The sequence below is a fragment of the Nerophis lumbriciformis genome, linkage group LG07, assembly GCF_033978685.3.
Source record: "Nerophis lumbriciformis linkage group LG07, RoL_Nlum_v2.1, whole genome shotgun sequence".
In the NCBI taxonomy this organism is placed as follows: domain Eukaryota; kingdom Metazoa; phylum Chordata; class Actinopteri; order Syngnathiformes; family Syngnathidae; genus Nerophis; species Nerophis lumbriciformis.
The window spans coordinates 31,755,001-31,771,906 of NC_084554.2; the positions used below are offsets into that span (position 1 = coordinate 31,755,001).

The 16,906-nt window shown below is 38.1% G+C and overlaps 1 protein-coding gene across 1 annotated transcript in view; it reads left to right on the plus strand.

The window, feature by feature from the left end:
• The window catches only part of ofcc1 (orofacial cleft 1 candidate 1), a 219,548-nt gene that overhangs the window by 180,395 nt on the left and 22,247 nt on the right, over nucleotides 1–16,906 (plus strand). The window contains exon 16 of the mRNA XM_072913410.1: nucleotides 9,058–9,264. Coding sequence (XP_072769511.1) covers nucleotides 9,058–9,264 — 207 coding nt within the window. The remainder of the gene's footprint in view (nucleotides 1–9,057; nucleotides 9,265–16,906) is intronic.

Genomic DNA, 16,906 nt, shown 5'->3' on the forward strand with positions numbered 1-16,906 from the left:
TACAACCCATTTATCATTTATCATTTATGTTTCTTATTGCAATTTAGTCCTTAAATAAAATAGTGAAAATACTAGACAACTTGTCTTTTAGTAGTAAGTAAACAAACAAAGGCTCCTAATTAGTCTGCTGACGTATGCAGTAACATATTGTGTCATTTATCATTCTATTATTTATACAACAAAATAAGGACAAGTTATAGAAAATGAATGATTAATCCACTTGTTCATTTACTGTTAATATCTGCTTATTTTCTTTAACATGTTTTATCTACACTTCGGTTAAAACATTTAATAATCACTTATTCTTCTGTTGTTTGATACTTTACATTAGTTTGGTAACACTTTAGTATGGGGAACATATTCTAAGTAACAAAAACTTAATTAAGAGTTATTTGGGCACTAAGGGAACATATTAGGGCTAAGGTTAGGGTTACTAATAAGCAATAATTCTGAGGTTATTGAGGGAAGACTCCTATAAAATAAGGCCATGCAGAATAATGCATTAATAAGTACTTAATAATGACTAATTAAGTGCCAATATGTTACTAATTTGCATGTTAATAAGCAACTAATTAATGGTGAATATGTTCCCCATACTAAAGTGGTACCATTAGTTTTAGATGATACCACACATTTGGATATCAATCCGATACCAAGTAGTTATAGGATCATACATTGGTCATATTCAAAGTCCTCATGTGTCCAGGGACATATTTCCTGAGTTTATAAACATAATATACATTTTTTTTAAATGAAAGAAGATGTTGTGATGCCAAAAAATATTGATGTAATGAGAGTAGTATCGACTAGATACGTGCCTGTACTTGGTATCATTACAGTGGATGTCAGGTGTAGATCCACCAATGGCGTTTGTTTACATTTTGACGTCGGTGAGCTACGGTGTGTAGTGAAACATGTTTAGCTATTCCTCGTCCTAAAAAAAAACTGCGGGACCGGTACATTTCAGAGGCGGTATAGTACCAAAAATGATTAATTGGTATCGCGGTACTATACTATTTTCGGTAAACCGTACAACCCTAGTTTAAGGGTGTTTTCCCAATTTACTACGAAATCTGGCACGCAGAATGACAAACTTGTGAAACATTGGAGGAAGACTGGTAGAAAAACACAAGAATTTGCTGTAAATCAATGAACATTTGTTGAGTGATTATACTATACAACTTTGAGGATATCTAATATGTATGCTAGCAGGTCTTGTAAGTAGGGATGTCCCGAACTGATCAGCTGACCAGCCCATCTGTACAGCAGCTGTGCCCCAGTGTTTATGTGCCTAAAGATTGTACTCACATGAACGATTCCTTCAAAAAGGGATGCTAAAGGACATAACATTACATATCCATATTTCTTTGTTGCACACATGCAGGAGTTGCATGAATTTCAGAAGGGTGCATGTCTTGCCAGAACACCGGCTCCGCATATAATCCTCACCACCATAGGGGAAAATAAACTTAGTTTCTTCCATTTACCGTTATCACTTGAGGAGTCGAGCAAACTAAATGGCTAAGCATGCTACACATACACACCTAGCTGGACAACATGAGAAAATAACCACTAAAGCTTCAATGTAAAGTAGGGGTCGACAATCGAGATGTCTATACTATCGATACCTAGTATGGTATCAGTTTTGTACCATACTAAAGTAAGTACATCAACAGTTAGATTGTTCTTCTTTTTTATTAATACAAAATCGGTTTTAACTTTTGTTTTATTGTTGTATTATTGTTACAAACTTGGGGACATACAAGAAGGCTTTGAGGGCAAAACCGAAATGATTTAAATGGGAGCCAATAATTCAGTTATTGTGCACTATTTACTTGTATTTGTTTATAAAGAATAAAAAACATGTCTCTAGTGTTGAATACCACCACATACACATCATCAGATTTAGAGCAATACTAGCAAATTGTAAATGTAATAAGATAAGCTTTTTAAAAATGGTTTAATGATTTCTGCTGGTGGTGTGCCTGGGGATTTTTTTCAATGAAAAAAGTGTGCCTCGGCTCAGAAAAGGTTGAAAACCACTGCACTGGTACATGCGGCCCTCTGAGGGCAGCTATAGTTGCGACCTGGCCCTCAATAGAAACTAATTTGACACACCTGCGACAAATTGCTCACGGTCTCTGCATCCTCCCCAAATCCACACAACATGTCCTCATTCACATTCAAGGTGCATTCACAGACGTCGTCAAAAGGGTGTTACATCATGCACTGATACGGCACTGGTCAGAAAAGGTAAGGTTTCGCAATATTTACTTAACTAATTGTATTAATAAACGAGCTGCTCATTCAATAACGTTTTTTAAGCTAGTAACTTTAGTATACCTCACTGCTTTTTAAAGTGAGTCATGTGCGGCGTTCAAGTAAATAGTGGCGTTCTGCGCGTTGTCGTTTTACATCCTCCCCAAGCTTGAGCAAAAACGGTGCGTTCAGGACACATCGGAGCCTTTACCAGCACACGCGCTCAAAGTGGGAGCGAGAGCTTCCATGATCTTCACACATGGATGACTTGGAGTTACATGACCTATATAACACGTTACACGCTCTGCTTGCTGCCTATGTCTCACCCTAATAGAGAAGGGCAGAGCATTACAGGTGTGGACGCTCCAGATACGCACACGCACGCACGCACGCACACTTCTCTGTGATCGTAATCGCGTATGCATGATTGCGTAAACAACCAGCATGTTTACCTGCCGCTGATTGGGCCCCACAGGATTCATGCACTAGTCACGATTAGCATCACGTAAAGAGGGCCAGCAGAGCTAATCTATGTAAAAATATTGCTAAAAGTAGCATTTTATAACATTTCTGACAGCTCATTTTAAAATAAAGTATCCCTTGTGAACTTATATTTCATTATGTACACTATATTTAAACAGTAATAATGTTCATTTTGCATAATCTTTAGGACATATTTTTAATTGTTTGTTTCATGCATGTACTTGGAAATACAAACCCTGTTTCCATATGAGTTGGGGAAATTGTGTTAGATGTAAATATAAATGGAATACAATGATTTGCAAACCCATATTCAATTGAATGCACTACAAAGACAAGATATTTGATGTTCAAAGTCTCAAACTTTTTTTTTTTCAAAATAATAATTAACTTAGAATTTCATGGCTGCAACACGTGCCAAAGTAGTTGGGAAAGGGCATGTTCACCGCTGTGTTACATGGCCTTTCCTTTTAACAACACTCAGTAAACGTCTGGGAACTGAGGAGACACATTTTTTAAGCTTCTCAGGTGTAATTATTTTCCATTCTTGCTTGTTGTACAGCTTAAGTTGTTCAACAGTCCGGGGGTCTCCGTTGTGGTATTTTAGGCTTCATAATGTGCCACACATTTTCAATGGGAGACAGGTCTGGACTACAGGCAGGCCAGTCTAGTACCCGCACTCTTTTACTATGACGCCACGTTGATGTAACACGTGGTTTGGCATTGTCTTGGTGATATAAGCAGGGGCGTCCATGGTAACGTTGCTTGGATGGCAACATATGTTGCTCCAAAACCTGTATGTACCTTTAAGCATTAATGGCGCCTTCACAGATGTGTAAGTTACCCATGTCTTGGGCACGAATACACCCGCATACCATCACAGATGCTGGCTTTTCAACTTTGCGCCTAGAACAATCCGGATGGTTCTTTTCCTCTTTGGTCCGGAGGACACGACGTCCACAGTTTCCAAAAACAACTTGAAATGTGGACTCGTCAGACCACAGAACACTTTTCCACTTTGTATCAGTCCATCTTAGATGAGCTCAGGCCCAGCGAAGCCGACGGCGTTTCTGGGTGTTGTTGATAAACGGTTTTCGCCTTGCAGAGGAGAGTTTTAACTTTCACTTACAGATGTAGCGACCAACTGTAGATACTGACAGTGGTTTTCTGAAGTGTTCCTGAGCCCATGTGGTGATATCCTTTACACACTGATGTCGCTTGTTGATGCAGTACAGCCTGAGGGATTGGAGGTCACGGGCTTAGCTGCTTACGTGCAGTGATTTCTTCAGGTTCTCTGAACCCTTTGATGATATTACGGACCGTAGATGGTGAAATCCTTAAATTCCTTGCAATAGCTGGTTGAGAAAGGTTTTTCTTAAACTGTTCAACAATTTGCTCACGCATTTGTTGACAAAGTGGTGACCCTCGCCCCATCCTTGTTTGTGAATGACTGAGCATTTCATGGAATCTACTTTTATACCCAATCATGGCACCCACCTGTTCCCAATTTGCCTGTTCACCTGTGGGATGTTCCAAATAAGTGTTTGATGAGCATTCCTCAACTTTATCAGTATTCATTGCCACCTTTCCCAACTTCTTTGTCACGTGTTGCTGGCATCAAATTCTAAAGTTAATGATTATTTGCAAAAAAAAAAAAATGTTTATCAGTCTGAACATCAAATATGTTGTCTTTGTAGCATATTCAACTGAATATGGGTTGAAAATGATTTGCAAATCATTGTATTCTGTTTATATTTACATCTAACACAATTTCCCAACTCATAAGGGAACGGGGTTTGTACACAAATTACAAAAACAAATCAAGAATAAGTAGCGGTACAAGGTTTGGTTTGTCTTATTTAATAAACAAGACCTCAGAGAAGAACTGTGAAGTGTGAATTATATTTATAGAGCGCTGTTTCTCTAATGACACAAAGCGCTTTACATTGAGAACCCCATTATCTACATTTGTAAGCCACATTTACACCAGTGTGGGTGTGGCACTCGGAGTGACACAGTGTCTTGCCCAAAGGCACAACAGCAGTAACTCGGATGGCAGAAGCTTGATTCGAACCAGTAACCCTCAAGTTCCTGGCTGGCCGCTCTACCATCTGAGCCACGCCGCCGCAGAATTATATAAATTTGTTAAAAAAAAAAAACATATATAAATAGACTGTATGTGTTACTTTCATAGAAGACACAACATCGAATAGAATAGAATGTATTTTATTGTCACTATACACAGGTACAATGAGATTAAAAGCAACTCCAGTATCAGTGCGACAGTCTACAAATATGCAAAACACAGGAAAGAAAGAAAAGAAAAATAGTGCAAAAGGAGGTAAGGTGCACAGTCCAGTCCTGAGAATGAATGTGTTTAAATATTATACTATATACATACATACAGAAGCATTCAGACTGTGGGTGGAAAGTAAAAATTGCACACATAGAGGTGCTAAACTATAAAATCAGTGCTATGAGAGTTCACCGTGGTTATGGCTTTAGGGGAAAAAACGGTTTAATTATTTAATAATTTCAAATTTACAAAGTCAATCAAGAATAGTTACACTGTTATTTAGTTTATTTGTTTAATTGTCGGTCTCTTTTGTTAGACAAAACCTCAGAGGACGTATTTGAAGCGCTGATATATTAAATGTACTGTACAGTTGATCCAGTAAATGATTAACACGCAGGAAAAATATATATATTTTTGACATGCCGGTTCGCTCCTCAAAATCCAAACCCTCTTGCTAGCTTAACGTTTTCCTCTGATTTCGTATCTACATTTGCAATACAAGTGACTGTTGTAGTTATTAGATGAGTTACTAATTAAATTGCAAACGTTCACTCGCGACAAACGAAGCTACAGTAAGGAAGGGATTCATATGGTCCCATTACTAGGTGGATCTCGCGTGAGAGGAAGAGAGGGGGGTTAATCATTTCGCAATGCAGTCTGCTAGGGCTGTGAATCTTTGGGCAAGACACGATTCGATTATTGGGGTAACAAATTGATTCTCGATTCAAAATCAATACTTTTGAAAAAAATTTTTTTTTTAAATCGATATTTGATTTTTTAAATCAATTAAGAATTGTTACAAGTAAGAATCGCAATTCTTCCCAATTTTTTGTTTTTTTTTGACGCCCCTACAGTCTGCTGAAAACAATGGAAAGCACAACTCTACATAGCATCTGACGCTGTGGTCAAGGTTGGAATTGCCGCAAAACACATTTCGAGATATCCAACACTCTACTGACGTCTGGCGGCTAAAGTGAATTGCGCACACACCCCCAACCCCAATTTGTCACGTTTCATGTGTCAGGTAAACCTGCGACGGATGAAGCCTTATGAATCCCCTTCCTACTGTAAAAAGCTAAATACACAGAAGCACAACCCCTGTTTTAAATATGCCTCACACACATGATGAACACATTTTAAATGGTGAAATGTGTAAGTGCTCACCTATAATGAATGATAATAAAACATCGATAGCAAAGATGGAAACAGAGTCACGGTTTAGCCTTTAGCCTGATCGACCGGCTATTGCTGACGTAACACTAGCGTAGTAGGCCGAAGTAATCATTAAAAACAAAGCAGAGGTTTTATTTGTATATTTAATATTTTGGCCACTGCAACATAACACACAGTTTGAACAGTAACACTGTGTTTGAATGTAGTAAAATAAAACACTGTACTTTATTGATTCTTCAGCGAATCACTAGATGAAGCCCGCGTACCACAAGCGGTACACGTACCACCGTTTGAGAATCCCAGCTCTAATCATTGTGAATACAAATTACACATTAAAATAACCAAAAAAGAAGGGATTCATTCTCTTTCAGATAAATGGGTATCAAATACTTTTTGGTCCCATTTGCTACAATACAATAGATAAAGTATCTAAGTTAAAGTTAAAGTACCACTGATAGTCACACACACACAAGGTGTGGTGAAATGACTCTCTGCATTTGACCCGTCGCCTTGTTCCACCCCCTGGGAGGTGAGGGGAGCAGTGAGCAGCAGTGGTGGCTGCGCTCAGGAATCATTTTGATGATTTAACCCCCGATTCCAAACCTTGATGCTGAGTGCCAAGCAGGGAGGTAATGGGAATGTTTCTTACCTTTCTTTATTTGTATGTGAGGCAGCAATATCTATCCTCCATGGAAATGCACTTTGTATGGGTATCTTATTGAAGTCCAATTTAGACAAGTATTTGATCTTAAAGGTAAAGTTAAAGTCCCAATGATAGTCACACACACACTGGTGTGGTGAAAATATCCTCTGCATTTGACCCATCCCCATGTTCACCCCCTGGGAGGTGAGGGGAGCAGGGAGCAGCAGCGTTGGCCACGCTCGGGAATCGTTTGGTGATTTAACCCCCAATTCCAACCCTTGATGCTGAGTGTCAAGCAGGGAGGCAATGGGTCTAAATATTTTAATATAAATTAATATAATATACTTAATAAAACATTAAAAAAAAAAAAAAAATATATATATATATATATATATATATATGTATATATATATATATATATATATATATATATATAATAAAATAATATAATAATATCATTAAATAAATATATTAGAAATATATTCCTCTATATTGGCAGACACATTCACTCATTCATCCCATTTGATTTAATTGAAAGCTGTAAAACAATGTTTTTGCATCTGACTAAAAAATAAAAACGCAAATGCTGACTTCCTGTATTAGAAATGCTATTTTTGTCATAAATAAAGTTGTATGAAAAATGCTTGTTAAATATTGTGGAGACATGCATTTGTAAGCTCACAAGCGCCCCCACCTCTCCCAGTGGGGCGAGTCAGAGTACTGCTTACCTAAGCGACCAGCTTCTCATTTCTTTATTCTAGAGTCCGGTTAGCAAAAATAATGATGTCACACTTACATTAAAAAACAAAAAAAACATTAAACAGACTGTAGATTCTACAGTGTTCAAGCTAAAAAATCCTAATCTAAAAATCTAAAAACACAATATACTGTAAGTGACTGGGAGTAAGCCACACTCTCTCATTCTCTTCCACACAAGTAAGCACACTAAGCCTCATGATCGATTTGTGTGAAAATTAAGTGATTTTTACTCAAGTAAATGTTAAAATGTGATTTTATTCATACAGAAAATGCATTTCCAACACAGTTTAATGCACAAACAATACTATTTAATGTTGTTATTTTTTTCCATCATGACAAGTAGGGCCCCACCTGACCTGCCTACCCTGACTGCGTGTCCCTGACACACAAGCACTGCCACCTCACATGGTATTATCATGCTGCAAATGTAATGCTTCACTATCAAAACAAGTCAAACAATATAATAATAAAAAAAAAAAAAGTAAAAAAAAAAAAATAATAATATTTTTTATTATTATTATTGCAAATGCCAAATTGCAGTAGGCGAGGATCTATTGTATATGAATGAAGTAAATAAACATTAAAAAAACGATTAATATCCAAATTGCAATTCATATTTATTCCGATTCTAAATCGATTCCTAATTTTCAAGAATCAATTTAAAAAAACAAAAATATATACGTGTATATGTGTATGTATGTACTAGTGTTGTCCCGATACCAATATGTTGGTACTAGTAACGGTACCACAATTATTTTGATACTTTTCGGTACTTTTCTAAATAAAGTGAACCACAGCAAATTGCATTATTCGCTTTATTTTAACCAAAACCTTACGGTACATTAAACATATGTTTCTTATTGCAAGTTTGTCCTTAAATAAAATAGTGAACATACAAGAAAACTTGTCTTTAATTAGTAATTAAACAAACAAAGGCTCCTAATTTAGCTGCTGACGTATTGTGTCATTTCCCATTGTATTATTTTGTCAAAATTATTAAGGACAAGTGGTAGAAAACCGGTACTTGTCAGAGGGGGTATGGTACCAAAAATGATTCATTAGTATTGTAGTACTATGCTAATACCGGTATACCGTACAACCCTAGTATGTACATATATATTTTTTTTCTTTTAATAATTTTTTTTAAGAGTCCATTTTTAAATCTTTTTTGTAACACGTAACCTGTTTTCAAAATGTTTTATCATAATGGTTATACCAAAATCGTGTTGAATCGAGAAGCATTTTTTTTTTTCAGTGCAAGGCAAATATTTATAATTTTCAAAACAATTATACAATATATTGATATGACTAAGTTTTATCACATTGGTGGGAATTGATGTTGTTTTTGTAGTTATGCATGTGCAAATTAAAATGGCATGACTTTGTTGTTTTTGGGTATTTATCATAATAATACTAATAATAATACTAATAACAAAAATTGTTTTAGGTGTCAGTGTACGACTATATCTGGACGGCAGAGGACCCACTAGCGGGTTGCGCCACCCCTATAGATGACCCACATAGGGAGGAAGGGTCCTCGCCTCTGCCAGAGGGAGAGACCAGCACCCACGTGGCCGTTTACACGCTCTACGTGAGCGGGCTCAAGCAGAGACACCGACATTTCCTGCGACAACCAGACGGGGCCATCATTGAGGTATGGCTGCTACTGTAGGCCACAGCATTAGGTACACCTGCAGCAAGATGAACAAACAGTGGATAAATGGGTGGGATGCAGACTCATAACCACTCCCTCTGTCCTCCACCCTCTCTCTCTGTGGGAGGCTGGAGGCTCGGTAGTGCAATCCACAGACAACAGTGCAGCTATGTGGTGTGTGAGGGTGAGCAGCCACACAACGAGAAGAACGAGAATCAAAAGGTTTTCCTTGGGCGAAAACAAATGTCAAATTGTGTTTCCTTCACAAACACAAGATTTTGCCCTCAGAAACAAATCATAACTTCATTCAACATACTCATATAGTGAAGTCACTGCTTAGCAAATAGTATCCAGTCCAGCCTCGTATCACGCTGCATTGATACAACAATGTCAGCATTTGGGGAATTGAATTTCTTTTTAACTCCTTCCACTCTTTGGTGTAAAGCAGGGGTGTCAAACTCATTTTAGATCGGGGGCCACATGGAGAAAAATCTACTCCCAAGTGGGCTGGACTGGTAAAATCACAGCATCCATCCATCCATCTATTTCTACCGCTTGTCCCTTTCGGGGTCACGGGGGGTGCTGGAGCTTATCTCAGCTGCAGTCGGGCGGAAGGCGGGGTACACCTTGGACAAGTCGCCATCTTATCGCACAGATAGACAACATTCACACTCACATTCACACACTAGGGCAGTGGTTCTCAAAGTGGGGGGCGCAGAGGCATGACTGGGGGGGCGCGAGTGAGGAGAAGTTTTTATAACAAATTGTTTTTTGGGGTTTTTTGCTTTTTTTATTATTTTTTAATACACATACGTATGTCATTTCATTTAAAAACCCAGACAAGCATCAAATAAACATACTATAAAAAGAGGAATAAATAATGTCTCTTACGGCGGAACACCGTCTCTATGCCGACGTAATAAACAAATGGCGTTGTCCCGCTCGCCCACCGCGAGGCAGAAAGCAGAAGACACAAACCGCGCTGAATATCAGAAAGTAGCTAGCTACCCTAAATTCAAATCTCAACTCAACGTTGAGCATGACTTAAGAGTGGCAGTATCAGGCCTGCAACCCTGCTTTGAAAAAATGTGCAGTGCAAAACAGGCTTATTGTAGCCACTAATGCTGTGATAAAACTTTTTTTTTTTTTAGCAAGGTAACTGTTCATCTTTTTACCAAATGGCTGCATTTTCTTTCATTTTTTTGCACGGACTGCAAAGTGAGTTCAATACTTTAAGATGTTTTATCTTTTTGAAAAATACATATTTATGTTATGTCAATACATCTAAACTTGACTAATTCTGTGACCATTATAACTTTTGTTGGTGTGAGGGGGGGCCCGAAATTTATTTTTTCATCTGTATGGGGGCCTGACAGAAAACGTTTAGAGAACCACTGCACTAGGGCCAATTTAGTGTTGCCAATCAACCTATCCCCACGATAACTTAAAAATAAAGACCACTTCAGATTGTTTTCTTTCTTTAAAAATAGAATAAGCACGTTCTGAAAATGTACAAATCATAATGTTGTTGTTGGTTTTTTTACACTTACATGTTGCGGTTAATAGTATTCTATCTTTATTTGTCGTTATTTATACTTTCTGGATAAATTATGTGTTAATGTTCATCAGTCAACTCATTGCTGCTCATTTTCAATCTATAAAGATACAAAAATAGGTAACACTTTAGTATGGGGAACATATTCACCATTAATTAGTTGCTTATTAACATGCAAATTAGTAACATATTGGCTCTTAATTAGTCATTATTAAGTACTTATTAACAGTGTTGGGTTAATTACTGAAAAGCAGTAACTAGTTACAGTTACTAGTTACTTCATTTCAAAAGTAACTCAGTTACTAACTCAGTTACTTACACCAAAAAGTAATGCGTTACTGTGAAAAGTAACTATTTAGTTACTTCTTTTTTCTTTTCTTTTTTAAAGCTCCAATTAATGCCCTTTTAGCCTTCATTTCAGTACTGTTATTGCACTGGAGAATAATACAATCTGTTGATCAACTTGACATGCATTTGCATCACTCAACTCTGCTAAGCCATGTGGTCTACATACAACACACAAAGACCTAAAGATATGTTACAAAGGCCAATTTGTTTCTGGCCAGAACAAATTGACAAAACTATTTTAAATAGCTGCAACATAACATACATAAGTAACAAACAGCATAATAACAGCATACATGTAAACCAAGAAAGGCACACACTACATACACAAAGTCTAACCAGGCATTTTCTTCCTCAAGTAATTCTTATACAAAATCATGTCTGAAGCCCAGAACACTACACATTTCCCCAGTTTTAGTTTAGAGATAAGGAAAGATTGGCCTGGCCCACTAGGATCCCTCTTTATGTTTATGAACTTTACAGTCTATACATTTAGAGTGATGTGATAATCAAACACTCTAGAAGTCTAGAATGAAAGAGTATATAAGAGAATTGACAGCAACGTTCCCTCTCAGGAGCGCGCATGTGCAATTGCGCACTGCTCAAGCGTCCTCTGCGCACGGCAAATCTATGCCATGCACAAAATCAAATAAAAAAATAAGCGCATAACAATTTTCGACACGACACGGACACGACAGAGAAAACCGTTTTCGTCATCATTGTTCAAATATTGTAACGTCTGTCGAGACGCTTTGAGGACATGAATTCCATCCATCACTTTACTGAGCAAAACTCTTTACTGTCGGCCATAAACACATCACCAAAACATTAGTAAAAAAAATGATATCTAGCAAAACTGGTCATTTTCTGCAGTACAAACCAGACCAAAAGCAACTTTGTTATATCAACAGCAGCCGCTCGCTCTCTCACGTGCGCCAACACTTGCACATATGGCACTTAGCCAGTGATGCGTTTACAGCCACACAAAAAGTCGGACAACTCCAACACCACACATAAAGTGTCATTCCAGGTCGTTACACTATGATTTACCAATCAAATGTGTGCTTATTCTAGTGTCATTTATTAGGAATCTTAATTTATAAATATTAATCATTAAATGCTGTTAGTATATTAAATAAATACTAATAAAAATATATTTTTTACAAACAGGAAGTTGCAGGAATGTACACATGATCCCCTGCTTACATCTCATTGTGCAACATGTGAATGTTTTAATGGGAACTAAATGCAATGTCTGAAAGGGGTACAAATTATTTCCACAGCAGGACCTCCACCCAGACAAACAATACAAGTACACAGTTCATGAAAAACAATATTTTTTGTTATTGTCATTATAAGTGGGCCTAAACACTTATATTAGAAATGGAAATGACTGCTGTCATTTGATTATAATAATAATAGAATGTTGTCTGTCTATCTGTGTTGGCCCTGTGATGAGATGGGGACTTGTCCAGGGTGTACCCTGCCTTCCGCCCGAATGCAGCTGAGATAGGCTCCAGCGACCCCGAAAGGGACAAGCGGTAGAAAATGGATGGATGGATGGATGGAGATGTAAGTTGTTATTTAGTGAGGTTTGGGACAGGTGTGCTGCTGGTGTAGCCACAGTGTGCACGTCTAAAGTTGCTCACATGGACTCCACTCAATGCTCAGGGACTTTTTGCATTTGCTCACACATGAACAATTAGAGGGAACATTGATTGACAGAGTGTGTACCTTCAGCGGTGAATGGTGGTGGTGGTGGAGGTGAAGTGGCATCAGAGTCTCTGTCTCTCTTTACTAGCTTCGTCGAAGCATGTTGCTATGTAGCTTGTTTCAGCAGATTTGAATTGCTGTTTTGGGCAGTAGATGGCATCTTTGATCCAAAGCACAATTTACATTTAACTAAAATGTTATTTTCTTTGTGCTCGACAAAAATATCTCCATGTTAGCAAACTCGACTTCTGGCTCCGCCATGATCAGACACGCCCCCCCCCTCGCTCCCCACACTCACACTCAGACACACCGACACAGAGCGCATGTCTCTCTCTCTTCTCCGGCTTGTGACACAAGAAGAATCAGAACGACACAGCAGCCCTCCGATAAAACACACTTTATACTACATAAAAAGTAACGTAAAATAATGCAGTAACGCATCATGTAGTAACGGTAACGGAGTTACTGAATATAAAAAAATAACGCGTTAGATTACTAAGTACCGCCGAAACTAACGGCGTTACAGTAACGCGTTACAAAGTAACGCGTTAGTCCCAACACTGCTTATTAATGCCTTATTCTGCATGGCCTTATTACACAACCAGTAAGCCATTAACTAAGAGTGTTCCCTCAATAACCTCAGAATTTATTCTTACTAGTAACCCTAACCCTAACCCTTATATGTTCCTCTAGTGTCCAAATAACTTTAAATTAAATATTTGTTAATTTAATAAGCAACTAATTAATGGTGAATATGTTCCCCATACTAAAGTGTTACCAAAAAATAATATCAAAATCAAATTACAGGATGTTATTTATGTAGTTTGCTCATTTTCCTCTACTGATGCACTAATATCATGTTGTTAATTATTTTTTTTTACATATGTAGCACCATCTACAAAGATACAAATAATTGCTATTGTGACATCTAGTGGACACATTTAGAACAGCAGTTTCTTTCATTCAAAAATTTCGGCTCATTTTTATACTTGGCAAACTCATCCTACATTTGACACCCCTGGTGTAAGGCTTCATTTCTGCGTCCCTCCATCATTCCTGGCATCCCCCCGCCCCCCTGAGAGCCACCTGCAGCATCTCCACTAAATTAATATCAGGAAGTTTGACTGTCAGATAACATGAGGAGCTTTGTGACGCTATAGGCGCCAACAATTAGCTGTCCTAATAGTCCTCTGTCATTATTGACTGATGGAGAGCGTAAACTTGCAACATGCTTCTCTCTCCAGCCTGCAGAGCTGATCACACATCTGGGAGGAATATACACAAACACATGATTCAAACGTATACGCACCGACACAATAAAGACCACGTTAAGTGAGGGGATGCATGTGTCTCTTGGGTGCTACTGTCTGTTCTTTGCATCTTCACCACCAGAGACGCTGATGGCATGTCATTGTCAGAAAGGGTTGGGGGATAACACCAACAAGAATAAGCGCCTATTTGCATATTCCTAAACTAATCCTCCCCTGTCTGTATAGAGACTGCATTTTATGTTGATATGAGCATCCAGGAATCACCAAAGGGCATCCCCTGCACTTGAAGCTGATTTTTATTGCCGGTTTATACAATGGTGGCGTTAAGATACAAACACTGTGTGCAAATTGTCCTCCAGATGCACAGTGATAGCTCCTTGGAGATAAACGGCAATAAAAACATGAATAGATGAAAGATGAAATGATAGAAAACAAAATAGCTTGATTGGTGGATGTACTGTATGGATCAAAGTCTTTTTAGCATTTCCTTCCCAAGACCCAAACGTGTTGAGACATCAACATATTCTCCGGGGAATCAGTGTCCACTGCAGTGGACATTTGTTTTTGGTCTATTTCTTTTGTCAAAGGTAAACAATTTAAAGGCCTACTGAAACCCACTACTACCGACCACGCAGTCTGATAGTTTATATATCAATGATGAAATCTTAACATTGCAACACATGCCAATACGGCCGGGTTAGCTTACTAAAGTGCAATTTTAAATTTTGCGTGAAATATCCTCCTGAAAACGTCTCGGTATGATGACGTCTGTGCGTGACGTCACGGATTGTAGAGGACATTTTGGGACAGCATGGTGACCAGCTATTAAGTCGTCTGTTTTCATCGCAAAATTCCACAGTATTCTGGATATCTGTGTTGGTGAATATTTTGCAATTTGTTCAATGAACAATGGAGACAGCAAAGAAGAAAGCTGTAGGTGGGAAGCGGTGTATTGCGGGCGGATGCAGCAACACAAACACAGCCGGATTGTTCTAATGCTGTAATGAAACAACTGGAAATATGTGATGCATGTTCGAAATAAACTGAAACTGAAACTGAACTGAACTGAACTGAACAATTGCCTTGTGTACGAATTGTGCTATATAAATAAACTTCCCTTACTTTGCCCTACTGTCATAGAATTTATATATATATATATATATATATATATATATATATATATATATATATATATATATATATATACATATATATATATATACATATATATATATATATATATATATATATATATATATATATATATATATATATTTTTTTTTTTTGCAGAAGCTCTGCAAAAACAGCAGGTCGTTCCGGTAACTCTGACAAAATAAATAGACAGAAAATCTAATTTCTACTGGTTCTCCGGAATATACAACGTACGACTAATAGTGAAGGGAGAAGCATTTTGTAAAAGTGGCCCCCAAAACAATTTAATTCAATACTTTCTTTGAGTGGAAGTCACATTTTGCAGCAAGTATCTTTTGTTTCAGGGTCAAACAATATACAGTAACTTGCTTGGATACATCTTGCGTTTTTGCACGACTGTTCATTTCTCTCCAAACAGGACACACCTGACTGTTGGGTTCCTTCCAAACCGTGTCTCACAATGTCTACAGCTCAGGGCCTTTCCTCCGGGGACTTTACTTGTTAAGGTGTTCGTTTAGACAAATTTGCGCTGTAAAATGTGTGAGTAATATGCAAAGCCGCTGGCCCCCCCGGAGCTGTGGTCATGTTAGTCTAAGGGAGGAGTTGGTCCTCGGGGGCATTGGCGTCCAGGACGCTGCCTGTGACAACAGAGCACTTTAAAGGAAATGAGCCATCCGTCAATATTTCCTCAGTAAATGGAAGAAGCCTTTTTAAGGACCATGATTTGCCTTGTTAACTAAGCTTGGCAGGAGAGCCAGGTCACGTTATTCCATATTTAAATGAGGGTAAATATTTGTATCAGTGTGGAGCTCTAAGAGCAGGTCACATCGAAGATTTGAAGGGAGGGGAAACGTTCATTTTCAAGAATATTATTGCACATTAGTATGCAATAAGTGACATATTTGATTATTTAACTACCTTAACTTTGTTGCCTGTGCTAGTTGTTATCAACTTGAACTTTCTCACACACCCACTGTAAGGGGGAATCAAAACACACTTTTTGGGAGTGAGAAACATATGTGTACAAATTGAGGGGCACTGGTTGAAAAAGATGGCTGCCATCAAGCAAAAATGTACTTTTTGTCTATCAGTTATAAAACGCTTAAAGGGGAACATTATCACCAGACCTATGTGAGCGTCAATATATACCTTGATGTTGCAGAAAAAAGACCATGTTTTTTTAACCGATTTCCGAACTCTAAATGGGTGAATTTTGGCGAATTAAACCCCTTTCTAATATTCGCTCTCGGAGCAATGACGTCACAACGTGGCGTCACATCGGGAAGCAATCCGCCATTTTCTCAAACACCGAGTCAAATCAGCTCTGTTATTTTCCGTTTTTTCGACTGTTTTCCGTACCTTGGAGACATCATGCCTCGTCGGTGTGTTGTCGGAGGGTGTAACAACACGAACAGGGACGGATTCAAGTTGCACCAGTGGCCCAAAGATGCGAAAGTGGCAAGAAATTGGACGTTTGTTCCGCACACTTTACCGACGAAAGCTATGCTACGACAGAGATGGCAAGAATGTGTGGATATCCTGCGACACTCAAAGCAGATGCATTTCCAACGATAAAGTAAAAGAAATCTGCCGCCAGAACCCCGTT